This window comes from Dunckerocampus dactyliophorus, chromosome 2 (assembly GCF_027744805.1).
Source record: "Dunckerocampus dactyliophorus isolate RoL2022-P2 chromosome 2, RoL_Ddac_1.1, whole genome shotgun sequence".
In the NCBI taxonomy this organism is placed as follows: Eukaryota; Metazoa; Chordata; class Actinopteri; order Syngnathiformes; family Syngnathidae; genus Dunckerocampus; species Dunckerocampus dactyliophorus.
In genome coordinates this window covers 7,795,795-7,821,872 of record NC_072820.1, presented here as the reverse complement: position 1 = coordinate 7,821,872, position 26,078 = coordinate 7,795,795, and the positions used below count along the sequence as shown (strand labels likewise).

At 41.8% G+C, this 26,078-nt stretch overlaps 2 protein-coding genes across 6 annotated transcripts; both read left to right on the top strand.

The window, feature by feature from the left end:
• The first annotated feature begins 51 nt into the window (after positions 1–51).
• agfg1b (ArfGAP with FG repeats 1b) lies at positions 52–17,817 on the top strand. Of its 4 annotated transcripts, none has more exons than XM_054768216.1 (12): positions 53–382; positions 8,557–8,650; positions 8,978–9,093; positions 11,573–11,711; positions 11,821–11,977; positions 12,659–12,766; positions 13,338–13,476; positions 15,483–15,562; positions 15,630–15,722; positions 15,932–16,090; positions 16,489–16,583; positions 16,719–17,817. In XM_054768216.1, exons 1-12 carry the CDS (start codon positions 216–218, stop codon positions 16,776–16,778), a joined length of 1,407 nt encoding a protein of 468 aa, XP_054624191.1. In that variant the 5' UTR covers positions 53–215; the 3' UTR covers positions 16,779–17,817. The 4 variants fall into 4 exon arrangements, with proteins under 4 accessions (XP_054624194.1, XP_054624191.1, XP_054624192.1 ...); XM_054768218.1 differs by lacking the exon at positions 53–382 and adding an exon at positions 389–5,659; XM_054768219.1 differs by lacking the exon at positions 15,932–16,090 and having other exon boundaries at positions 52–382.
• Positions 17,818–18,532: 715 nt separating this feature from the next.
• fbxo36b (F-box protein 36b) lies at positions 18,533–25,260 on the top strand. Of its 2 annotated transcripts, none has more exons than XM_054767681.1 (4): positions 18,533–18,731; positions 19,363–19,471; positions 20,607–20,656; positions 20,795–25,260. In XM_054767681.1, the coding sequence occupies exons 1-4, from the start codon at positions 18,636–18,638 to the stop codon at positions 21,059–21,061; spliced, it is 522 nt and encodes a 173-aa protein (XP_054623656.1). In that variant the 5' UTR covers positions 18,533–18,635; the 3' UTR covers positions 21,062–25,260. The 2 variants fall into 2 exon arrangements, with proteins under 2 accessions (XP_054623656.1, XP_054623655.1); XM_054767680.1 differs by having other exon boundaries at positions 20,484–20,656.
• Positions 25,261–26,078: the final 818 nt, after the last annotated feature.

Sequence of the window (26,078 nt, the reverse complement as noted above, 5' to 3'; positions counted from 1 at the left end):
GGCGCTGTGGCTTCTGCATGTGGTTTGTGTGTGTTTTTATGGCCGTAGAGGAAGTATTTCGCCTGTTGCCCAGTCTCCCTGCTAGACCTCCGCAAGGTGCCTACCTGCCTGGCCGCTGCCGTCCAACGCGGCAACTTTGCCCCGAAGACACCCGCCCTGTTCCGGGTCATTGACCAAACCTCCCTCCCAAGGATACTAGCCAGTTGAATTCGGCCATGGCGACCAGCGCGAAGCGAAAGCAAGAGGAGACACATCTGAAGATGCTCCGGGAAATGACTAGCCTTTCTGCGAATAGGAAATGCTTCGATTGTGACCAGCGCGGCCCGACTTATGTCAACATGACAGTGGGCTCCTTCGTGTGCACTACCTGCTCTGGCATCTTGTAAGTTCTGTTGTCTGTGCCTCCTTTCTTGCCCACCGGGCAAGGAAGAGATGTTCGCTTGGGAGCTGGCCGCTTCGACGCTGACTTGGCGGTTCCGTTAGCTAGTATGCTAGCGTTCATCATGTCAAGACAGGTTGACGATGCCGCTGGTTCTGCCCGAGGCCGATTGATGGGTTGTACTGTAGTTAACTAATTAGGTTCATAGCAGTGGGATTTAAATAAGCCCTACTAGTCACATTCAGACTGAAAATGAGTAAGTGGAACACGCTCTCATAGGTGTTGGTGTGGTCATGGTTAGCATTGTTATAGTGGTTGGTAGCCTGAAGCCACTTATTTGGCCACCCTGTTCAACACCAGCAGTGTTGGGCGTGCAAGGAGCTAGTCTGAACTTTAACTGGTTCTCATCAATATCTTGTAAATGTGCATGGACAGAGTGGGTCCACCTCCCCTTTTTCTATCTGACCTTTGTGGGTCAGTGGGTTGCAGCTGTTCCATCCATCCATCCATTTTCTCTACCGCTTGGCCTCATTAGGGGCACGGGTGGGCTGGAGTCTATCCCAGCTTACTTCAGTCATAAGGTCACCGTTTAAACGCTTGTAGACGAACATTCACTTATGGCAGTTAGAGCTTCCAATTAGCCATCATTTTTGGGGGTGCGGGAGTACGCAGATAAAACTGAGAGATACAACTTCCAGTCTGAGACGAACCACTCGGCCACAGTGCGGCCGCCGCCCCTACTAGTTTCCCCAAATGCAAACTATTGTGAAATTTTCTTTGCCATGTTTTGTGCTATGAACTTGCGTTGAGCAACAATCTCATCCCTGTGGACTGTTTCGGTTTGGCCTCTGATGGAGACATGAAAGTCTTCCCTTCAGTTTCTATCATGTGCTTGCTAAGATGCGCAAAAAGTGATTCACACTGACATGCGTTGTCATTTTTAATTTTAAAACACCGCATCTCATGCAAACGCTGCCATTTTACACAGCGCCCCAGCTAACCTCGCCAGCCTGGGCGAGTTGGCTCTGCTGTCCTGACCAGTGCGGTGCGGTGCGCTTGCTATCATTCGTCTTTGACTTGTCTTGATTACATAAGTGTATTTTGGTGTGTATTTTTGACTTAATGGATTATTTTGCCAGGCCGCACGGTGGTTAGCATGTTGGGCACACAGTCAGGATATCGGGAAGATATGGGTTCGATTGGGCATCTCTGTGTGGAGTTTGCATGTTCTCCCTGTGCATGCGTGGGTTTTCTCCCGGTACTCCGGTTTCCTCCCACATTCCAAAAATATGCATGTTAGGTTAATTGGCGACTCTAAATTGTCCATAGGTGTGAGTGTGAATGATTGTCTATATGTGCCCTGCAGTTGACTGGTGACCAGTCCAGGGTGTACCCTGCCTCTCGCCCGAAGTCAGCTGGGATAGACTCCAGCATACCCGCGACCCTAGTGAGGATAAGCGGCATAGAAAATGGATGGAAGGATTATTTTTGTGAAATTGTGCAGCCGTCCTGCTAAATAATTATTTACACGTGTGTTCATGGCTAATTGTACAACCTTTTTGAGCCCACGGACCTGCTCACTTCTGTCAACCGTCTCTGGTGGGGGTAAAACAAGAGTGCGAGAGGCACCCTCCAGACCTCATAGTAATCTAACGCTATTATCACATAATGATGTGTAGAGCAAACAAAGGCAAACCCACAGTACGGTTCGTAGTTTAGTATTTGAGCTACGGTTTCAGTACAAGGAGAACAACTTTTTTTCTCCCACAATTATATCTTTATTGTTTGTTATTATGGTTATGATTTTTTAAATGCAGAATGGTAATAAAATTCAAATTTACTAATTTTCCAATGATTACAATTCTCAAATAAGAAATAAAAATATCGATATAGCAGAGAAAAATTGAAGGGTCTGCACATTAAAGATGTTAAAATCAATCCAATGTAGCTCAGTATGTTGTACAATAAACTGCATAAGCTTTGTGTTATTGGTAACAAGGCAAATTAATGCAAATCTAATAATATAATTACAAAGACATGGCCGCAGTCAGCTTCAGCTCGAAGCAATTGTGAAACCATGACAATGGAAAACCAAAGCTCTGACCACCAGCTCCAAAAAAGCTCCGAAACAGGCACAGTGCAAAAGGGGTGTGTGTGGAATTTGCATGTTCCCCTGTGCGTGTGTGGGTTTTCTCTGGGAACTACGGTTTCCTCCCACATTCCAAAAACATGCATGTTAGGTTGGCGTTTGGCGACTCAAAATTGTCCATAGAATGTGTGTGTATATGTGCCCTGCGATTGACTGGCAACCAGTCCAGGTTGTACCCCCCTCTCGCCTGAAGTCAGCTGGGACAGGCTCCAGCATACCCGCGACTCTCGTGAGGATAAGCGGCATAGAAGATGGATGGATGGCATGACAGAACAAGCTGCGGGCTGAAAATGGCCCCTGGGCCGCACTTTGGACACCCCTGCTTTACTGTGTTCCCTTTTAGGAAGCTGCAAGTGCACCAGTAACAGTTTTAACAGGGTGATGGTTATTTTATTTTTAGTGACGTTCCTTAGCTTACATGCAGGTGCAATCTTCTGCACTCATCTTTGTCCGTTTACGGGGGTGAAGTGTTAAAAAACAGGCGCACTGCACCTGGACGGCGGGGACAGATTTGCAGTGTGTAACTAGTGTCTCACAAAAATACGACACATGAGCGGCACAACAAACATGCAGCCACCTCGTATGCCACCACCCTGAGTTCTGTTCAAGTGCAAAATATTTATTTTTGTTGTTTCTTCTTGAGAGATATGCAATGTTTTCTGAATGACTATAAATCTCGTCTCACACAAGTAATTGGATGGGAATGTCAACAACATTGTAGAAAGTTCTGGATAGTTCTTTTGAACTCTAATCCAAAACGACGGCACAACAAGGTTCTCCCCGCAGCACAACACACGAGGGATTTGGCGCATTAGTATGTCTGTAAGTGACAAAACCATATTTGAAGTAGCTGCTGTCATCACTTTGGTTGAAATGAACTGTCTCGTCTCTCCGCTATCGTCATTGGCCTGGGAGGTTTTTCAGCATTCCCAGTGAGAAAGCTTCTTAACATAGTTTTTCTTCATACATGCACTAGCCAGTAGTGATTGCGTGCTCACCTAACTTTGACGCTGAGGTCATTAGTATAATAAATAAATATATTACTATGATTAAATCACAGAAAGCACATTACACTAGGTCCCCAACTTACGAACACAATTGGTTCCAGACGACCATTCGCAAGTCAATTTGTTCGTAAGTCCAACAAAAGGTAATATTACCAATGATATAGGTACTACATGTACGTGTATACATACGTATACAGTATATGTGTATGTATGTAAATATGAGTTTGGATGCAGTAGTAATATTAAACGAGGATAATTAATGAAAAAAAACAATAATAATAAAAGTGATATAATAATACGTAATGATAAATGTTATTTACCTTTGAAGAGGAGTGGTCTAGCATACGTCGTTGGTGGTAGTGGTGGTGGAGGAGTTATTGTAAAAATACAAATCGTCGTCGTCGTTAGACTCTTCTAAAAGAAGTAGTGTTCTGTGGGTGGTGTAGAATTAAGCAGGCCTATTAACTCTTCATAAACTTTAATCACACGCTCTGTCCGGGTTGCATCGTACAGCTACAACTTAGCTTTTCTTCACTTCTCCTCCCCCCCGGTCTCCCTCTACCTGTTGCTCCCATTTGCAGTGTCACAGTGCCCTCTACTGGTCAAGCATGTAGCAGTATAAATATGGAGACAAGGCAAAACACATGAAAATATAGACCAGTCAGCTTGCGTTCGTATCTCCGAATGTTCGCAAGTCGGATGTTCGTAAGTTGGGGACCGGATTTCTGAAATAGATATACATTTACGTTTAATTTGATGTAGTTTTTTACATAATAATACAATTTAAAAGGTTTGTGTCTATTAGGGATGTTCCGATCCACATTTTTTGGCTTTTGATCCAATCCGATTTTTTTTATAGTCTTTCTGATCCGGTACGATACTGATCGTTTTTTTTTTTTGTGTGTGTGTGTGTGTGTGTTTGTTTTAATAATACGTTTGTGGGCCGCACGGTGGTCTACTGGTTAGCATGTTGGCCACACACTCACAGTCTGCAGATCGGGAAGACCTGGATTTGATTCTCCCCTGGGCATTTCTGTGTGGAGTTTGCACGTTCTCCCCGTGCGTGCGTGGGTTTTCTCCGGGTACTCCGGTTTCCTCCCACAGTCCAAAAACATGAATGTTAGGTTACTGCCACGCTGCTCAGCAAGTACAGTGGCACATCAAAACATTATAATTCATGTTTACTATTCATGACACATACGAGGTGTGTCAGAAAGGTTCCAGGACTGAAGATGACATTCTTCAACATGTGGGGCATTGTCTACTACGAGTTCTTGCCACAGGTCCAGACAGGTCCAACATCAACCAGTATGTTTACAAAGAGATCCTGCAGCATTTGATTGGTTCTGTGGACGACAAGAGGCGAGTTTGTTGTGGCAGGAGAACCCGTGGCTGCTTCTTCATGACAACACGCCTGCTCACAATGCCCCGAGCAGCCGACAGTTTTTTGGCCGAGAACAACATCGCCATGCTGGCGCAACCTCTCTACTCACCCACGACCTGGCTCCATATGATTTTTTTTTTTTGCCAGATATCAGATGGCTGTGGCGACGGAGCTGCGGAGGACCCCTTCCAGGATTTGTCCTTCCAGGAGTGCATGAAGGCTGGGAAAGTGCATTAGATCCAGAGGGATTACGTACTTCGAAGGGGAAAACTTGAAGTTTGGATTTGAAAAATACCTTTTGTGACACCAGTCCTGGAACTTTTCTGTTAACACCTTGTATTTGTCACAGTTAGAATGCCAGCTCAGTCAAATGGACTTTTCCTCATTCATTGGAAGGGCGACAGTACTGTCGTGTTGCATTCAGTGGCACGTCTCATATCCTTCCACATTTTCTACTCAGCATGGACTCTGACCTCATCAGTCTAGTATTTTGCCACCAGTGTTGTTTTTACAGTAAATCCCTTCCTGCAGGCAGGTAGACACTTTTTTTTTTTTTTAATTCCACCAGGATTTTTCTTCTCTCAATACACTCCCCCTGGGAACTTTCAACATACCATGAAGGCTCTCTTCCCGCTCCGCAGCAGTCGTTTATGCCGACGACGTGTTTTGACACGGGAGCATTCCATGTTAAGACCTACGTCCTTGGTGATCTGACAGCATATGAAGTGGCGATGCAAAATGTAATTGTGTGAATGCCGAAAGAGATGAGCAGTCCTATTAATATTGTGCAACAAAATATGTTGACTGCATGCAGCATTGCAATTGCTCAACAGATTGGAACTTAAGAACAAAATGTGCTGCTCACCCTGGATTGATGATTTATTCATTTATTCAAATTTTTCACATCTGTCCAAAACATTAGATTTTTGTCAGCAGGTTTTAGAGACACTATGAGGCAGTGCTGCCTTTATCTATCTATGAACGTCAACCAACATAATATATGATCAGTCGAAATTTGCGCCGCAATTTTGCCTTCTCCGGTTAGCGCGCAATATGGCGCTGATCTTGTTGTGTTATGAATACAGATGTGAGCCCATCTGTATTCTTAATTATTAATTTTTTTAACCAGAAAATGTAATTCCTTGTTATCATCCTATTAGCTAGCGAACAAAATGGCAACCGGGAGTGGGCTACGTTACGTCGCCTGTTTATGATGTCTTCGGCAGTTGACCCTCAAAAATGTTAGCACAAAACGCATTTTTATATTTTTAGAATTATAGTCGTACACGGATAAAACGATTTTAAATAGATATAAATGATGAATGAAAGGGTTAAATGATCTTTTAAGGTTGCCTTTAGCTCCATTGAAGACTGGTGTTACCAAAGACACCATGTGACAGCAAGGCACAACATGGACGCCACTTCCTGTTTTGTCATGAGTTATTTCTTGAAATCAATGTTTCTCACCTTCTTTATCGAAATGCTTGCAACTTTCGTTGGCTCCATTTTGGGTTACAGTATTGCGGCGAGAAACACTAATGAATTCAAGAAATGACTCATGGCAAAACAGGAAAGTGGTGGTGGTTGATCTCGCTGCCGCATCGTGTCTTTGGGGACAGTCACGTCAAGAACGATGTCACGTCCACAGTAAACATAACCTTAAATGTTCATTCATCCCTTTAAGTCATCATTAAATGCATTTAGAATTGTTTTCTGCATGTCAAACTATAATTGAAAAAACTGTAAAAACGTGTTTTGTGTTTTGGCTTTCTGGAACGGATTAATTGGTTCGGTTAGCGTCCGTTTCAGTTAGAGCCACACCTTTTTGGAACAAATTAATGACACTAAGCAAGGTACTTTGGCTTTCTCCAGTTCTATATTTAACTTGATGTTGATGTGGCAGTTGGTACTCCAAGTGCCTTGCGTTTTGTCAAATGCTCATTGATGTACACGTTACTTTCGACTTGCTCCTCTGCTGTTAGTGAACTTTGATGACGATGACGTGTAGTGGTGTCATTCCTGCCAGACATTGGAATGCATGTATCAGGGTCGACATCCACATCCACCCCCTTTGATTGCAGAAAGCTGGCCTCCTGTCGCTTTGGTGAAACATCATTTTGTTCTCCTCCTCTGTTATCAGCTGCCCTGCCTTAAGACCTGCTTATGTTCTTACACTAACTACTGTTTCTGGCTCTATGTTTATCATCACACTTCTTCTTTGCCACCAAGTGCTCTTCTGTGGTGGCGTCACAAAAATGTCCCAAGAGTTGTCTGACATAGTCTCATGCATAAGAACAGTTAAGTTTGATGTTAGAAGTAGGGGTGTCACAAGATCTCGCAATATTAAAACGTAACAATATTTCTCTTTCAGGAAAAAAAGTCTCCTGGGCATTAGGGCTGGGACAATAATAAATTAATTAATTACACAATAAATTAAAATGTATTTGGTCATTTTGCCGGCCTCAATATATTTCCATGTGTATCTGTTTTCCTCGTCACTCGCCTCCGGTCATACGGTCTCTTTGTGTCGGTGGGTGGAGGCGAGGCTAGTGGCATACGGTGCACACAGTGCAGAAGAGCATGGCCTAATGAGAAGCAATGCAAGGTAATGTAATAGAAATTAAATTAGTCGGATGTTGTCATAGTTTTTATATTTTTTCATGGTACTTTGCGTAACAGTAATGTTAAAATCTCGTCTCATCTTACGGACACAAGCACGCGTATCATCTTGTCACGTGATCCTCCTTGCCGGTCCCTTATTCATATGGCCCCGATTTGAATTCAAGAATAACCTCATTACTTTGTGTGTCTGGAAGATGATCTCTAATGCTCTGTAGATGGCAAACAAATGGCAAACAAAGCATTCCAAACTTGTCATCTTTAAGCTGTAAAAATTCAGCTGACTTGACATTTCAATTGTTTGCATCCTGCCTTTGTTCGGTATATTTGCTTTAGTGAGCACATGTCAGTCGTGTCCCTTTTGCCTATAGCACTTTTGTAAGCAATTTTACCGATTGTCACAGCAGCAGGCACACTTTTTTTTGTTTGTTTGTTGGATTTAATTCATGTGTGATGGATTGTTTATCATGAATCAATATGCTAAAGTGGACTTTATGGCCGTATACAGTATGAATATTAAGTGGTCGTTTGGGAAAGCACATTTTAAATCTGGGTCTTTATCTAAAAATGGGAAACCTGATATATGGTGCCCTCAGGCAGTTTTTAAAATGTCTCCATCACGGTCATGTCAATTGAGTTAATCATGTGACTGGTGAAGCTTTGTTTATATGGATTTTTTTTGTTATGTGTGTGTTTCTGTTTCTGTTACATTTTCTGAGTGGATCATTGTCACATTGTAGCTACTGTATACTTATCACTTGCGGCAAAGAATGTGAATCATGAGGAAAATATCTATGTGGACATCATTCCAAAAGTGCTTTTCTGAGTGATTCCCTTGCGGACCTTTACTTATGGTATTCCATGTTTGAATTTGAGGAATGCGGTGGCAGTAAATGCTCACCGCAATTGTTTGCTGTTTTATTTAGGAATTTGTCTTTGCTGCTGTCACACAGATGGCATTGGGTTGCATCCGGCCTCACTTGCTTTTGAGCTAACAAAAACCTCCTCCGCCCCATAGGCGAGGGCTGAACCCCCCACACAGAGTGAAGTCCATCTCTATGACCACGTTCACGCAGCAAGAAATTGAGTTCCTACAGAAACACAGCAATGAGGTACCACACACTCGCAGGACGGTGCAACTTTGTCAGACGTCTTTCAAAAGTCACGGATCTGTCTTTAATTCTGACGTCATGTTCTGGCATTTTGAGTCCTGCTTAGACAACTTTATTGGCATTCCTTCTCCCCACTTTTTTTCCCCTCCCCTCCCATTTCTCATTATCCCCCCCCCCCCCCCCCCCCCCCCCCCCCCCCTTGCTACTTTCTCTCACCTCTCTCCCGGCACCCCACAACCCCACCCCACTGCAATCCACATCTTAACCTCCCACCCTCTTCATTCCTCTGACCCTGGTCCGCCCTCCCTCACTTCACCCCCCCCATAGGTCTGTAAACACATCTGGTTGGGCCTCTACGATGACAGGACATCAGTTGTTCCAGATTTCCGAGAGCCACAGAAAGTAAAAGAGTTCCTCCAGGAAAAATATGAAAAGAAAAGATGGTAACCTTACCTTATTGTTTGCTTGTTTCTTTTCATTATATACAGTGGAACCTCGGTTAGTGTGTTTTTTGGTTAACGTCGAAAGTTTGCGCCGCAATTTTGCCTCTGTGGTCCGTGCTTTCTCCATAATTAGCGTAAAATATGGCGTCCATCTTGTCGTGCTATTAACACACCGTGTGAGTACATCTGTATTCAAGTTAGCTAGCGAACAAAATGGCAACCGGAAAGGGAAGTTACGTCTCCCGTCTGCAGTGTCATCAGCGGTTGACTTTCAAAAATGTTAACACAAAGCACCTATTTATAGTTTCACATGTATAAAATAATTGTTATGAAAGGGATAAATGAGCATTTAAGGTTGACCTTCATTGAAGACTACTGTTCCCAAAGTCACGGTGTGCCAGCGACACACCACACGGGCGCCATCTTCCTGTTTTGTCCTGAGTCATTTATTGAATTTCTTTCTTTATCAAAATGATGGCACTTGCACATCTTTTGCTCCATTTTCCGTTACAATATTGAGGAGAGAAACACTATTGAATTCAAGAAACAACTCATGTCAAAACAGGAAGGTGGTGGTGGTTGACCTTGTCTCGTTCGTCTTCAATGAAGGTAAAAGTAACCTTAAATGTTCTATCATCATTTATATGCATTTTGAATTGCTTTCTGCATGTCAAACTATAATTGTAAAAGTACTGAAACATGTTTTGTATTAACATTTTTGGCTTTCGGGAACGGATTAATTGGATTTACCGTACTTTATTTCTTATGGGAACAATTGATTGGGTTAGCGTTGGTTTCGGCTAGAGTCGGACCTTCTGGAACAAATTAATGACGCCAACCAGGATTCCATTGTATATTGTACACTTCCAAACATATCAAACAGAGCGTTGCAGTCCAATGTAAGGCATGTACGCGTGGTCCTCGGTTTACGGCGTTGTGTGTTACATTGTGTTGTGGTTACGTATGCACTCCCATGAATTAATGCTGAGAAGCATTCACACATATAAGTGGACCCAATTTTTCATCTATTTATTCCTGATACATGCTAAATAGAAGGCACGTTTGGTAAGCCAGCTAACACATCAGTTTACACACTACCTGTAATTACTAGGGATGGGAATAATAATCTGTTCATTGATTAATTGACCATTTTGCAACATAAAGCGCACTACTTGCCTGCAACCAGCATAGGTGCTGTTCGTTTCTTTTCAACTAGTTTATGTCTAAAGAACAACAACACGGGCCGCCGCTTTGGCGCAATTCAACTGGGCAGCATAATGGGCGCCACACACGGGAGGCGACATCGCCTCGACTCCATTCATTTTTAATGGAACCTGCGCAAGAGGGCGATTATCGCGTGTCACCGTCCAGCCAAAGTGACACGCGAAATTCGTGCGTGTGCAAGTTTGTGCTCGTGCGTGTCATGCGACACTTATCTTGCGACGCGATCCCAAAGACTTTTCATTGCTGTCGCCCAGACGAGGACCAGTCAGTGGGAGTTTCATTGATTGACCAATGAGCGGACAGGATGCTAATCAGTACGCTATACTTGCTGTGTCAGATTTCCCACAGCTATTTGACATTTCTAAAAAAAAAAAGAATTTAGAGATATAAAAATTTAAAAGACTCGTTGGCACCAGAGTAAACATATCTGGTAAGTTTACATTCATTTACACGTACATTTATGTAAGTTTATCTTAAATACTAGCGAGATCCGGTACTAGCCAGAGTCCTCGATCAACACCGGCCGCTTTTTCTCCTCTGAACTACTTTGATACCCCAACATTCCCTCCACATTTGACAACCAATCAAACCGTGGGAGACTCGTACAAATCGCTCTGGATGTGAATGTGTCGCTCACCTGTGTAGCTGGTCACAGTTGCTTGTCGCCTCCTGTGTGCATGGTTTCATACGCGATGCGGATGAATTTCGCCAATCGCCGTCGTTTGTCACCTCCCGTGCGTGGCGCCCATTATTCTGCTCAATACAGAACAACACTGGTATCGACACAGGAGTTCAGAACATTCAGAGAAAGAGCCCTTTAAAAATAAGAATTGATAACACATAATTACTTGTTATCTTAGTCAAATGTCCAATCCTGTTAGTTACACCATGCTGTTGTCTCTAAGGAGCAAACATGGTCATTTTGGATTTCTTGGTCTCCACAAGTGTGTCATGATAGTTTGGTTAGAACTGTGGACTGACTGATTGACAACCGTGGGTACACCTGACCTGGTGAGCTGCTCCAAGGGAGGAAACAATTAAAACTCAAAAGCGTGCTAGTGTTAATGCATTCTAAAGATGCTGTGTCTTCTTTACTAACGCTGTTGAGGAACAATAACAACATGAGCACTGAATTAACTTGGTGTAGCACACTTGTAATTTAGCTTTCTTATGCCATTCAAATGACCCTTTCAAACTCCACCTTAAATCAAAAGAGGATTACAATCCAAAATGTCAATTTCTCATGGATTACAAGGTATGTGCCTCCAGACCAGGCAAGGGCAGTTGCCAGTGTCCAGGCATCGGTGTCTGGCTCTTCAGCCAGCAGCACTGGTAGTACCCCAGAAGTGCAGCCTCTCAAGACCTTGCAGCTCAACAAGACCCCACTTCGTCAGGTAAGATAAAATACATCAAAACCCACCTGTGACTTTAGATATACAGTATGGATTTGAGAACTTCTTGGAAAACACCCTCTTTTTCCTTTCCTCTGTGCTTTGGGTACAGTCCCCCGGGTTAGTTCGCTCCCAGGCGCACCTCACTGCCCAGGAGAAGAAGTTTGACCTGCTATCAGACCTGGGAGGTGACATCTTTGCTGCCCCACCTGCACAGGCCGCCACCTCCACCAACTTTGCCAACTTTGCACATTTTCAAAGCCAATCAGGTCGGCGACCTCGCTTCCTGTGTTCCAAAGTGTTCGTTAGACCAGTGGTTCTTAACTGGCTTGGCTGCGGGACCCATCATCACCCCTTAATGACAAGTTGCAAACCAGATTGCGGAAATGTGTCAACTAAAGTTTTTAAATATCTTATATTTAATGAAAAGACTCGCTTGAATTTGATTTAGCGCAAAATAAGACATCGTGCCAGCACCGAAGGAGTTTTCAGTTCCATTTTATAGCCTTTACATTCAACACAAAACATTAAACAAATGCGCTACCTTGATGCTAATATACATAGAAAATCCCATATGCTCGCTAGCGATTAAGATTAGTGATTTTCCGTAGCACTTGAACACCTCCAATTAGGACAATAGACCACTAAGATCCACTCTCAGGCCCAACAAGAGACATGATGGCACATGGCAGTAGAGTACTAACAAACGGTGCGTTTAAAGTAGCACTACAGAGCATTGTCGCCACCTATAAGGGTATTATTAATAGATGACATAGATGAATTTAAAAAAAAACCTTTCAGAAGCTCAAGATTAAGACCCTGTGGCCCAATGAAAAGGGATCCACGACCCACCAGTTGAGAATCCCTGCCTTAGACTGTTCATCGTATTATCATTCCATTGCATTACCCCTTCCATTCATAGTCCACTATTCCCTTCTTTGTGGCTGCAGCACCTCAGGGTAATACAGACACCAACTTTGCCAACTTTGATGCATTTGGAAACACTGCAATTCCATCCCATCTGAGCACGTCACCCCCCTCAAAGTCATTTTCCACAGGTACCTTCCCCCCTTCATCTCCACCAGCTTGTCCGCATACACTCACCTCATTGTGTTTTATTACATCCTCACCCACAGTGGACACCCCGCTCTGTGCCACAGATTTATAGAACATGTGTTGATAATGAAAACCTGATGGAAGCACTTAAAATATATTTGTATCCCATCGGGATACTTTGGATTTACAATCTGTATAGTTGCACCCTTTTTTTTTGTGTAGAATACAGCTGAGTTTGACTTGATTTGTAGTTGTAGTAGTAGTGTTTGATGACTTAGTATGCTTAAAAATGATATCTTGAGAAAGTTTATTCTTATCAGAATGCATGACAAATTCCAGAAGATGTGCTTCAAGATACATCATGGTTGTCTTATCAATATGCATTTTGCAGGTGAAAGTTTTAACAAAGGTGAAATAAGTTGTGGAAACACATGCATACGTTTTCTCTCAGGGTATGCCAGCCCTAAAATGCATATCTAAATCTCTAAAATCGGCAGTGTCTTAAATGTCAAAGATGTTTCTGTGTGGCATGTAAAGTTTGAATCTGTAAAAAAAAACAAACATTTTAAACAGGAGGAGGTGTGCCAATCCCGTCTATGTCGAGTGCTGTCCCTACCCAGTCCCAAACTGGGAGCTGCTCAGAGGATCGCTATGCTGCTCTGGCTGAGTTGGACAACAAGCTAAGCTCCTCTGTAGGCAGCAGTGTGCAAGGGTGAGAGACTGGGCACACACATGAACACCTCATTAACCACACATCCTAGGCAAACTAAATTAAATGGGCTTCCAGTGTCGGACAAATGACTTTAAAGAAGTACTTAGTTATAGTTACTGTAATTTCCGGTGTATAAGACGCTACTTTTTTCTTAAACTTCCAACCCTGCGGCTTATACAGCGATGCTGCAAATTTATGGCTAAGTTCTAATCTCGTGACATCTCTTTTACTTCAGAACTACTATTAATTGCTTAAACCTGTGCTGCTCGCGAATCCGTGAGGAAACGATAGCTCTCTCTTTGGCAGGAGCCAATCACGAGTTATCAGAAAACTCACCATTGGAAATCGCAGGAGGTCATTACTCAATATAACAGTCTGACTCACGGTGTCATCTTGCAGAGAACACTAAAACAAGTTAAAAGGATGTTAACAAGGACGCTTTGTGATAACACATTTTGTAAACTCATGCAGTGTATTAAAAACACGGCAAGACGTGTGCCGTATTGTATGCTAACAGGAACATGTGCGCTGAACCGAGGCAACGTTTTGGCAATCGTTTTCGACAGAAGCCGAAAAACATGCTAACCGATAAAATTCTTATATCTGCTCTCAATGTTCGCTTAAAGGGAAACTGCACTTTTTGGGGGAATTTTGCCCATCATCCACAATCCTTATGTGAGACATTAACACACGTCTTTCTCTTTTCTGTGTGTTCTAAAGATAAAAAGAGATAAGAAGAGACAGTTCATTACTGCACATAATGGGACACGCCTTTGCCGCCTACAAAGACCGCTATTAAAACACCTCCTTAAACCTTCAGCAAGCTTTTATATACATGCTGTAGTAACAAGTGCATTCATGATAACATGTAATACATATAGTATTTTGATGTATTTCGGTCCTTTTAAGCATTACCGGAACAATGTCGCTGTAGCTTGGTTAATATGCACGTCGCATTATATGTAAATAGAGCATTGTTGGCACTTTTTGGAGTTTTTTTCCAGAAGGCTTCATAGGCGAAATAAGTGTTTCCCATTCCGTGCAGTAATTAGCTGTCTCTTTTTATCTGTTTTTATATCTTTAGAACGCACAGAAAAGAGAAAGACACGTTCATGTCTCACATAAGGATTGTGCATGATAGGCAAAATTAAAGGGAAAAAAGTGCCTATCTATAAAAGAGCCATTCAAGAGACTCAACTCGTTCGCGAACATCACATATCTATTTTTATCTATTTTTCCCAATACTGTAGACTTCATGTTGGGAAAAATAAAAGATTATTTATGAACATTTCTACAGGTTTTAGGACTGATTTCACAAATGTTCAGTATGTGCACAAATGCTTTTTCATTGTTGGTGAATGTCATTCTTCACCGTGGAAAAAAAACGAGAAAGAAAATTAAACAGTTGTTACACATCTTGTTAAGATTTGAGGTCATCCATCCATCTTCTATGCCGCTTATCCTCACTAGGGTCGCGGGTATGCTGGAGCCTATCCCAGCTGACTTCGGGCAAGAGGCGGGGTACATCCTGGACTGGTCGCAAGTCAATCGCAGATATAGACAATCATTCATACCCATGGACAATTTAGAGTCGCCAATTAACCTAACATGCACGTTTTTGGAATGTGAGAGGAAATCGGAGTACCCGGAGAAAATCCACGCACGCACGGGGAGAACGTGCAAACTCCACACAGAGATTCCCAGATTCGAACCCAGCTCTTCCCGATCTCCTGACTGTGTGGCCAACGTGCGGCCGATTTGAGATCATTTCAGAGGGAATTGATCCTGGATTTTCAGGGAGGGTGGGGCACGCTGTATTTTCTGTCTTTTGTGTTTCCTCGCAAATCTCTGTTGATGTTCAAGCACAGTTAATCATTACCCTTTGACTAATTAGTATGCATACACTTAAATATTAACCTGGAGGCCCAAAAGGTCTTCAACAGGAATGTTTTTAGTATGAGTAACTCAGAAAGATGCTTTGTGATGCCATGTGGTTGTCTTGTCAGGAATTTATTTGGTCCAGTTCTCGGCTCATCGCCAGCCCAGAATCCACCTGTTCTACCCAGCATGCAGCCTGGCTATGCAGGTGAGTGTTGCCATCGTGATGCTCTTTTATTTTCTTGTTAAGACTCAAAATCTACTCTTCTATATAGGTGTCCCTTCCACAAATCCCTTCGTTGCTGCAGCTGTTGCCTCAGAGATGGCGACCAATCCTTTCCAAGCCAATGGCAGAGCACCAGCTGCAGGTGGGTGCACATTTTAGCATCAATTTAGATATTTTCATTTGTGGTATTTACATGTAGTGATATTGTCAAGTAAGTTTAGAAATTTGCCTCAGTTTTTAGAAATTTTACCTCCTTGTGTTTTTTTGTTTGTATGTATATGTATGTGTGTGTGTGCGTGTGTGTGCATTCAATGTACACGCATGGTTTGTGTGTGTGTGTGTGTTTTGTAGCCTCATTTGGTACTGGCTCTATGAGCATGCCCGCTGGCTTTGGGAATGCGTCTTCATACTGCCTTCCGACCAGTTTCAGTGGAAACTTCCAGCAGCAATTCCCTGGCCAGGCCCCCATCCCTTATTCTCAACCCGGGGCCTACCAACCTCAGTCGAATGGTTAGTGGCCTGCCACGTTCCTCTGTCCCTGTTGCCCCTTTTACCTGCGCAGCACCTGTTAGTGACTTGAATCACATGCACGACTTTGCCGGAGATGATTTGGATATTTATTTTTTTTTAATTGAGGCATGATGGCTCTTTGCCTTGGAAAATGTGGCAGCTCCTGCGCAGTGATTTGAGGTTGCATTTGGGTTTGAGTTCATTGACCACTCTTTGGCGCAAAAGTCTAATCCACAAATTTTGCAACACCTTTGAGTCTCAGTCAACCCCTGAATGCAATGTGACATGCTGGGGCTTGGTCCTCCTTCACTACCTCTTCTTTACAGTCATTACACTGTGTCTTATGATTTTGTTCTACTATATTATATTATGCGTCCCTGTTCGTCTTTCTCCCCAAGGCCCTGCATTCCCAGTCTATGGTCCAAACAAGCCCTCCATGACGCCCTTTGGTCAGCCAATGGCTGGTCCTGGCATGTCCAATAACCCCTTCATGGTGAGCATGCATTGTCTTCTTCTTTCCCCACATTGCACAAAATAAGAGGTTGTGCCACTGTTAGAGAACTTCAACATGCAATTATCTCCACTGAAGAATGTCCCCTGTCATAACAGTGACCCGCTCTCGTTTCAGGCGGGAGCCCCTACCGGACCCTTCCCTTCAGGGGGTTCCTCCACCAACCCATTCCTGTAGCACAACTCCCAGTCCTCACCACCAGAGGGCAGCATGCAGCACATAGTCAACGCACCGTTTCGTCACGCTATTAGTGGCAGTACATTTCTTACAAAAGTCTTTTTTCCACAAAAAAAGTTTACACTATGAAGGAGTACAAAGGACTGTTAGGGGGAAAATGTACTGTTTGGACTATATACAAGACATTATATGCTTTTTATTATTTGTTTATGACTGTAAGCTGTGTGCATATCATCATTTGTAATCACATTTACGTATATGTTATGTATAACAAGGAGTTAACAAAGGTGAGTAGACACCTTGTGGAAAAACCACTACACACTATTGTAAGTAAGGGTTTACAGTTTATTATCTACAGGGTTCTATATAAATCCATGAATCTGGGGGTTGGGCCAACCAACCATGGAGATGCAGGTATTTCATTTCAAAAGGGATTGGTTTTTTTGTGTTCTTTTAGCATAAATGCTACTATACTGGCACTTAGGCCCATATTGTCCATGAATAGCCTTCACAACTGGAGTTAAAGTTACCTATAACCAAAAGAAATTCATGTTGTGCTAAATTAGTGTGAAGTCATATGCAGTTTGGATGGCATGCTGTATTGCCAGTATCGAACAACTGTGGAACCAAATGTCATCGGCTTAATTTTAGCTGGAAACCAAGGTCAGATATTTGAGTAAATGCAACTGTGGGTGGATGTGTGCTAGAAATTCAGCAAAGTCACAAGATGATTTGGATGAACTGTGCAAAGTCATCCAAATAAGCGCTCTTGTTGTTGAGGGCGTCAAATGAGCAGGTCTCAAATGTTCACAGTGAACAGCGTTAACAAGCTTCAGCATTGCTCCAAGCACTGAATTTGCTCGATTTAATCAAGGCCTCTTCATTACTGGATGACTTTGACTCTGGACATGGATTAGGTCCCCATTTGTGCCGCTAGTGACTAACAATGAACTTCATGTGTTTCTTGTCTTTGCAGGAATAGCTAAGTCAATGTGTACATATATAAATATATGTATAAATAAATTAAAAGATTTTTAAATACTGCATTTTTTTGTGGCACTGCATTCTATATCAGCAAGAGTCAATTATACACTACAATAGGGGTGTCCAAAGTGCGGTGCGGAGGCTGATTATGGCCTGTGACTATTTTTATTATTTATTATATTTTTTTAAAAACAGCAAAAATGTTAAAAAGAGCAGTAAAAACAAAGATGGAATACTAAGAGGATAGGCATAAGAAAAAAATAGCATAACGTTGAAATGGTAAGAGAAAAAAAGTCGCAATATGAGAAATACAAAACAAAGTTGTAAAAAAAATAGGTTGGGTAAAATTTATAATGTTGCGATAAAGTCAAAATATGAGAACAAAACATAATATTACCAGAACAAATGCACAAGAAGAAAGTTGCAATATTTGTCCAAAGAAAAAAGTGCAATTTAGTGGCGGAGCTACAGGGTGGCCACGCCCACCCCACCGGCCATCTAGACATTTCAGGCATCCACTTCTTGCCACCCCTATGTGAGTAATGGGCTCACCTTGGCCGCCCCAATGAAAAATTTCTGCCTCCGCCATTGGTGTCATGTAAGGAAAAACAGTTCAAACACAAAGATGTGATGTACGCCGTTTTTCTGCTATAAAAAAGGTATCTGCATATCTACGTGGGTTGGTAAAAAAAAACAACGTAAAAGCCCTGCACTACAATATAAACCATCTGATTGGAAAATGTACATGGAAGTAACAAAAACACGTAAAACTAAGTGATGCACATACAGTATGTAAGGAATAGAAAACGTCTATTTTTCACGTCATAGCCTCCAGTCCATGAAACATGGTTACTGTGGCAACACAAAACTCTCATGGCGTCCCTCCTAGCAGACCCGCTGTTTGAAATCTCTGGACGGGGTCCCTCAACGAACAAAAACTTCTATAACTTTGTCGTCACTAAGTCGAATGTGAGTATATCCACTTTACTCATCAATGTTCTCAGTTTATGTCCATGTTTTATTTGCTTTCTGACTACTTTCGTCACGTTGCCAATCGAAGGCTAACTCCCGCTCGCCGTTATTCCACCTCTCTTTTGTTGTCATTTTTAAACACATAATGATGCTCAGTTTTGATTGATATGGTCAGAGAGGTGAATTATTAAGGCAACGACATACTTGTATTTATTATTGTGGTTGTAGTTGATAGTGGTGCACTGTAAACTCATAGAGACGGCTTTCCGGTATTTTGTCCCTTTAATGTAGCGGTAGCAGTTTGACGTCACTGCATACTATACAATTGAGCATGATGATGTCTGTAATGGCAGAACTTGGTTCCTTTCTGGATGGTATCACAGCAATCTAAGCAAGATAAAGCTGAAATAAAGGTTAAAAAGCCATTATTTATTACAAGGCACTTTCTATGTACCAATGCATTCATACAGTATTTCTTAAAATAAGAAAATAAAACCCTTTTGACCTTGATTTCAGGTACTTTATCATTTTAGCTTTCACTTTTTGCAGTGCAGATTGTGTAGGTGTGTGTGTGTAGTGTGCAGATGTTCTGAACCCTGAGTGTATAACCCTTCTAATACCTGAACAGGTGATATGGAGATGGTGGCTGATTTCTCCCAGAGCTGTATACAGACTTTCAAAGCCTGGCCAGCTGATTCTGTCTTACGAGGACTTCCTGGATGACATCAAGTTACAAAGTAAAAACTTGGTTTAATAAGCAATATGCTCATTCCTCATTACTAATTTGCTTTGTTACCTATAACACAAAAGGTAAACTGTTTGTTTTGTTTAGATCAGTGGTTCCCAACCCCCGGGCCGCACAGAAAGAAAAAATAATTTCCATTATTTCATTTTTTTTATGTTTTATTTTGAAAAGTGGCCGGATTCTCTGTTACTCTGTGTCTCTCTGTTACATCCGTCTCACTTGACGCATGTCCATTGTGCGTGTGCTAACTTTATCTCATACCGCACAGACAGACTACCACTGTATTTTTACCATTTTTCTTTCACCTCATATTTGGTGTCAAATGCTGATACTATGTGGGAATGCATAAAGGTAAGTTTTGATGACTTATTGAGTGCTAATGTGTACATTTGTCTCAAGTTAATTCATGCTAGCACACTGCCTTTTACCACACACGTCAAACAGCCATGTAATCATCTCTCTGGAAAAACTTGGCTGGAACTTGAACTGGTGGATGGTGGGTCGGCATTCATTGTGTGCTTTTAATTTGATGTTATTCATGTCTTAGTTTTACACAATACATAATTAATAAGATACATTTGATCGCTATAATGTACAAAAAAACAGCAAAACAGCCTCAGACCATCACACTGCCACCACCGTATTTTACTGTTGGTATTTTACTGCACTTTGTTTTCAGTTGTGTTGTCATTGACTAATATTTAAATTTGTTTGATGATCTGAAACATTTAAGTGTGAAAAAAAAACAAAATCAGCAAGGGGCCAAACACTTTTTCACATCACTGTATATGTGTCTTGTGATGTGTAGTCTGTATTTTCCTCGCAGTCAGCTTGGATAGGCTCAGTCATGACCCGGAGCAGACTGAGCAGTATCGAAAATTGCTGGTTAATGCATCCAAAACATATGCGCTAAGTTCTTACTACACAGCTGAGAGAATTCAAAGTTTTACTGTCAGTACAACTCTGTATCTCAGTAAATTCAATAAGCAGCTTCTTCTTTCCAGGAGAGCTCAGCGTGATCTTTGGCACCGGTACCTTGCAGTACGCCAAAGCTTTATGCCAAGGCCAGTATGATTACCTGGAACGCCTTCCTGACTCTTTACTTTTGCGGATCATCAACTATCTAGAGCTCGAGGATGTGGGACAGCTTGGACGGACCTCACACAGGTTCAGGCAGGTGAGTGCTGCGGACTCATGTCGATGAAACGTGATGAAAATATAAGAATGTGAGTGTGTGAACAGGACAGGATAAGGGGTAGAAAATGAATGAATGAATAAACTGAGCCAATAAGTGATGTTGTTCTCTGCTCTTTAGCTATGTGGATCAGAGGACTTCTGGGAGCAGGCTGTGCGGCGTCGCTGCAAGACAGTTTCTGCTGAGGTCTCCTCCCTGGCACGAGAGGTGGGTTGGCGCAACATCTTCTTCACCAACAAGCTGCAGCTGCAGAAGCTCATCAGCCGCCGGAGGCTGAGGGGCGACGAACAGAAGGCAGAGGAAACTCACGGTAGAAGGTCAGAGACGTCTCATCCCGACCTAAAACCGACAGGGTTGAAGGCCTCAGGGGAAGAAGGAAATCATTAAAACAGAAAAAAAGCTTGGTTTCACTTGTGTCTGGAAAGTTCTGAGGACCATTTGAGTTTTATCAAGGCTCCCATGAGCGCATGTAACTAGTATTTTACTCAGGAGAGCATTGACCTCTGCCAAGGCCACACTGTTCACAAAAGTGATGGGGTGTACAGTAGGTCCCCACTTTTCGTGGGGTTACTGTTCCCAGCCTGCCAGCGAACGGTGAAAATCCACAAGTTATTGATACGTCAGTAAAATGTCTATTTTGGACACACGGCTCCAAACCTCCTGCCAGCTTGACGTTGACGTTCCATTCCAATTTCGGGTAAACCTTTGCAATGAAATTGGAATGATTAGTTTTCAGCTCTTGAACCCTCACTCTTCCATTGCCATTGTTCACTAGCGATGGAAGCTAACTAGTTTGTTTGTTAGCAGGCTACTTCCTGGTTCATGGAGGGTGACAGACACATGGTGCCAATTTGTCTCTCTTACCTTATCCATCTAGCTAATCTCTAATACTATTTACTCTTTTATCGTGTCAAAATGACAGCCTTCTGTCCTTAAAAAACATTTCAATGTTTGCTATTTTGGTCGAAGAATCCAAAATACGTGCATAACTAAACAGGTCTGTATAACCTCAGCAGTTCCAGTGAAAGATTGTTATGCGCCATTTGAAAGTTAACACCACAAATACCAACTGAAAACACTAATTGAGATGAAACACAGATGAGAGACAACGCTACTGCTTTTTGATTAGCATGTGATCACCACATTGAGTTACATCATGACATCACCAATTCCTAGAAGGCGCAGCAGTCTGTTCGCGCTAATAGGATTATGAATAAATAGGAAGAAATGATCCTCTAGAGGGCGCAGTGTGCCACATCCTTCTGTGGAGAGAACTGCATCATCATCATCACACAATCAGATGGGTACCTCTCGCTGAGAGAGATCATTGTAAGATCAAATTTTATGTTCAATAGTTTTGGACACCTGCGTGCCAGGTGGAGAAAATGCCTGGTAGGACAAAGCCGTGGGGGTGACACGGTCACAACAAACATATTACTTTCGTGATTCATTTCACTTTCAAGTGGTTGTGCAGCAAAGTGCAGGCTGCTCTCTCACAACAAGGAGGTCCTGGGTTTGACGCTGACCTTTTTGCACAGAGTTTGCATATCCCCTCTGCGCTTGGATGAACCTCCCCCTCCAAGTTATCTGCGTCCCCATGATTCCTGACAGGAGATACAAACGGGGTATTTTTGGATGGACAGTACTAACCTCAGTTCTAATCTCCTCTCCTCAGATTTTGCACATGGGCTAAACTACAGCCAGTATACTGCTGACGGCACTTAAAAAAAAATTAACTCTTTAATTGCCTCAATTGTGAAAACATCAACTATTTTCCTCATTTCCTACTAAATATCATCAATGCCACTGTAACTGCTGTCTCCAAAAAGTTACATTTAAACGTTAACCAAATCTGAAATTCGGGGCTATTCAATTACATTGTTCTGAGGATCAGACTTCTTCATTCACTATTATTTTTATTTTGTTTGTGATGTTAGCACAAGGCTGTGACATAGCACTTTTACATCACCGAATGGCCAACACAGTCATAAATTAGTCATACATAAAAACGGAAGCACTAGGTTACGCTAGTCAAATATCTTCTACATGACTGAAGCGTGCTACTTAGGGATGTCTCAATCCGATCTGCCCATCAGCTGTATCAGGCTAGATGAGTATATTTTCATTGTGTTGTGTTTTACTGCTTTAATGTAAGGACCATTTTTCATTTCCCACTGACGACGTGCAGGTTCTAAGTGAAAAAACACGAGAGGCACATTTATTCTTGCACCCAGCACATATCAACCGTCAATTGCCATTTGCAACACACACAACACATTCCGGCCTTCAAAATAAGAGCGCTTTTTTATCACATTTGTCTAATTGTGTAAACAAAATAAGGGTGTCATTTAAAATTTTGCGATTGGAATGACATCTGTGACTCCAACTTCCTTAATCACAAGCACGGGCATCACAGTTTGTTGAAGATTTTGTAGCAATATGTGCTGAGGCTGACATCCCTTTAGAAAAGTTATCTAAGCTACATCCATTTCTCAGTTACTGGACAAAATGGGCCAATGATGCATTGCATCAATAAATGTATTGATGATTATTGCAATGTATTCACTAACCCACATAGCACACTCTCTGTTCTGGTAAAATAAGTGGAAAAGGTAAAAATCTGAATTGTAAAAAATTAAAACAGAGAAAACGGCATTTGGGGAAAAATAACTGATTTCATAGGGCCCTAAGAGAGTTTGTTGAAAAAAAAAAAAAACTTATTCTAAATCACACCACAAATTGATCTATAACCATGTCAAATGATTAGTCCTACCCTAAAAGTATTTTGCATGCCCATTTTTTCCCCAATTTTATCTTTTATTGGGTTTTTTTATTGGATTAGTGACCTGGCTCACAGAGGTTTGTTACAAAAGCCAAACAATATTGTTGGTCATGCTGTGTAATAAAAAAGGAAATTCAGCAATACTTTGGTTGCATTATTTTTACTCCTTTGAAGAGCTATTTTCAAAACCATATTCAATTCCACAAATTCAGTAGTCAGCTTATTATTATTAAAAAACAAACAAAAGAATATTATCGGATCAAAACGGAAAGACTATAAAAAATATCGGATCGGATCAGAAGCCAAAAAATGTGGATCGGGACATCCCTAGTGCTAATGTTTTCAAAGACCCGCTACCAAAAGCGCTTGACCTGGGATCTTTGATTAGCGTTTTTGGCAGTTGGTCCTAAAAAACAGCAGAGGGCTTACTACAGTACATACCCACTGGTCAAAGACCCTCTATTTACCAAATGTGCTCTGCTGTTTTAAGGAATCTTCTGCTCTTAAGTTTCACTTCAAACTGAAGTTGTGGACCAGTTGAATAGCTGTCTTATAGACAGATAGATAGATTGGTAGATAGGTAGCTAGGTAGATATACAGTAGTCCCTCGCGTAACGTAAACCTCCTTTTACGTAAATTCCACTGAACGTAAAGAATTTATGTAAATTTTTTGCATCGTATTACGTAAGGAATTCCATATAACGTAAAGCGTCAAATCCGTGCAAGCGACAGAGAGACTAACAGTACACTTGGTGACGCCTTCTGGCTTCACGCTCTCATTAGCTGATTATCGGGGCAACGCCTACGCTGTCATCTCATTGGCTGATGATCGGGGCACCGCCTACGCTCTTATCTCATTGGCTGACTTATCCAGCACTTCCAGTTTGTGTGTGAGCTCCCTTCCTCATCTTAGTCGCCCTTAAACTAGTTTGCACGCATTGAAATCTCTTCTTAATTTGTTTACTTTTATTTGTGTTAAAATTACCGGAGTCATGGGCCCTAAACCAAGTGTAAGTGGTAAGAATAAAGGGAAAAATTGTCGATCGAAACGAAACAGGAACTTATGCAGAAATTCTGACGCTTCATGCTCTCATTGGCTGATTATCGGAGCACCGCCTACGCTCTCATCTCATTGGCTGACTAATCCAGCGCGTCGGTGCGTTTATGAGAGACATGCTGCTTACTTCCTCATCGTAGTTGCCCTTAAACTAGTTCGCACGCATTGAAATTTCTTTTTAATTTGTTTACTTTTCTTTGTGTTAAAATGACTGGAGTCATGGGCCCTAAACTAAGTGTAAGTGAGAAGAAAAAAAGGGAAAAGTTGTCGATCGAAACAAAGCAGGAAATAATCCAGAAGCATGACGGTGGTATGAAATTAAGTGATGTTGCTAGACTATACGGCCGTTCCCCATCGAACATTATACCTTATTTACCTTATTTTATATTGGAATGTTACTCTACTATGTTTATGCTGTTTTCTTATATTTTACCACCATATTTGGTGGACTTTGAATATTTTGAAGGCCCAAAGGTGTGAGTTTGGGAAGATCTTGGAATGGATTAGGCTATTTACATGTATTTTACGCTTCGTATAACATAAAATCCCTAACATAAAGGTTCTTGGAACGGATTATTTGCGTCGTAGGGACGTCGACTGTACAGATAAATGCTTTCATTATTGCACAGAAAACTGAAAACCAGAACATCAGAGTAGTACAATTTCTTCAAAGTTGACAGGTTTGAATACCTTTACCCTGACTTTACCAATGATTTTTAATTTACTGTAATTTACCATACCAATATGTGGACAGTAGTTTTTCGAAACTACTCAACATCATTCCCAGTGAAAGTGTTTAAAATGCATGACTGTTTTAAAAATGGCTTGTATTGTTGTCGTTATTTTGGCATTGTTGTATTTTTGTGTGGAGCGGGGGGCAGAGCATTAGGGATGTTTGAACAATAAAGGAGATGTTAAAAATGCCTGCTGCTCAGTTTTATCAGAAGCACGGTCAGGCTCAGCAGTACGCAGGAAACAAATCCATTTCTCTCCAGCAAATAGGCCCAGTTCCCTTCTTATGTTCTTATTTTTGTTTGACCTTTGGGTCCAAATCTCAAGTCTCCACAGACTGATTTGAACCCAGGACCTCTCGCACCCTAAGCAGGACTCATAACCCTGCCACGTGTAGCCTTGTACATAATTACAAGTACGGCAACGTGTTTGTGCTTATCTCCCACAGAGCCATAACACACTCAAAAGACCATTCAACTGGAACAAAATGCACCCTGTTCTTTTTTATTGGTTTGAATTAAATCTATTTCACTTAAATTGTCAACTGTCCTTGAGACTTCCAAACTCATTTCACCGCTATTAGAATAAACAACTGTCAACTATAAACCCTTTTATCAGTTATTATCTATTTGTTCTTATCATTAAGTGTGCTATATAATTTCTTTGCAGTAAGTATATACTTTGATTGTCATTGCACCACATTGTTATATTGCCTTATCACTTTCCTATGTATTCACAATTGGCAAAGACTATATTTGGAAAACAGAAGGTGAACAAATGAATTGCAACTGATGTGAAAGGGATGACGGGTGGGATTGAATCAGCTTTGCTTC

Excerpts from the sequence above, each read along its gene's own strand:
- fbxo36b (XM_054767680.1), top strand. The coding sequence starts at position 18,636 with ATGGCGTCCCTCCTAGCAGACCCGCTGTTTGAAATCTCTGGACGGGGT. Across the intron at positions 19,472-20,483 it reads GGATGACATCAAGTTACAAA|GAGAGCTCAGCGTGATCTTT; the intron begins GTAAAAACTTGG and ends TCTTCTTTCCAG. Across the intron at positions 20,657-20,794 it reads CCTCACACAGGTTCAGGCAG|CTATGTGGATCAGAGGACTT; the intron begins GTGAGTGCTGCG and ends TCTGCTCTTTAG.
- agfg1b (XM_054768216.1), top strand. The coding sequence starts at position 216 with ATGGCGACCAGCGCGAAGCGAAAGCAAGAGGAGACACATCTGAAGATG. Across the intron at positions 11,978-12,658 it reads ACATTTTCAAAGCCAATCAG|CACCTCAGGGTAATACAGAC; the intron begins GTCGGCGACCTC and ends TTGTGGCTGCAG. Across the intron at positions 16,091-16,488 it reads CTACCAACCTCAGTCGAATG|GCCCTGCATTCCCAGTCTAT; the intron begins GTTAGTGGCCTG and ends TTTCTCCCCAAG.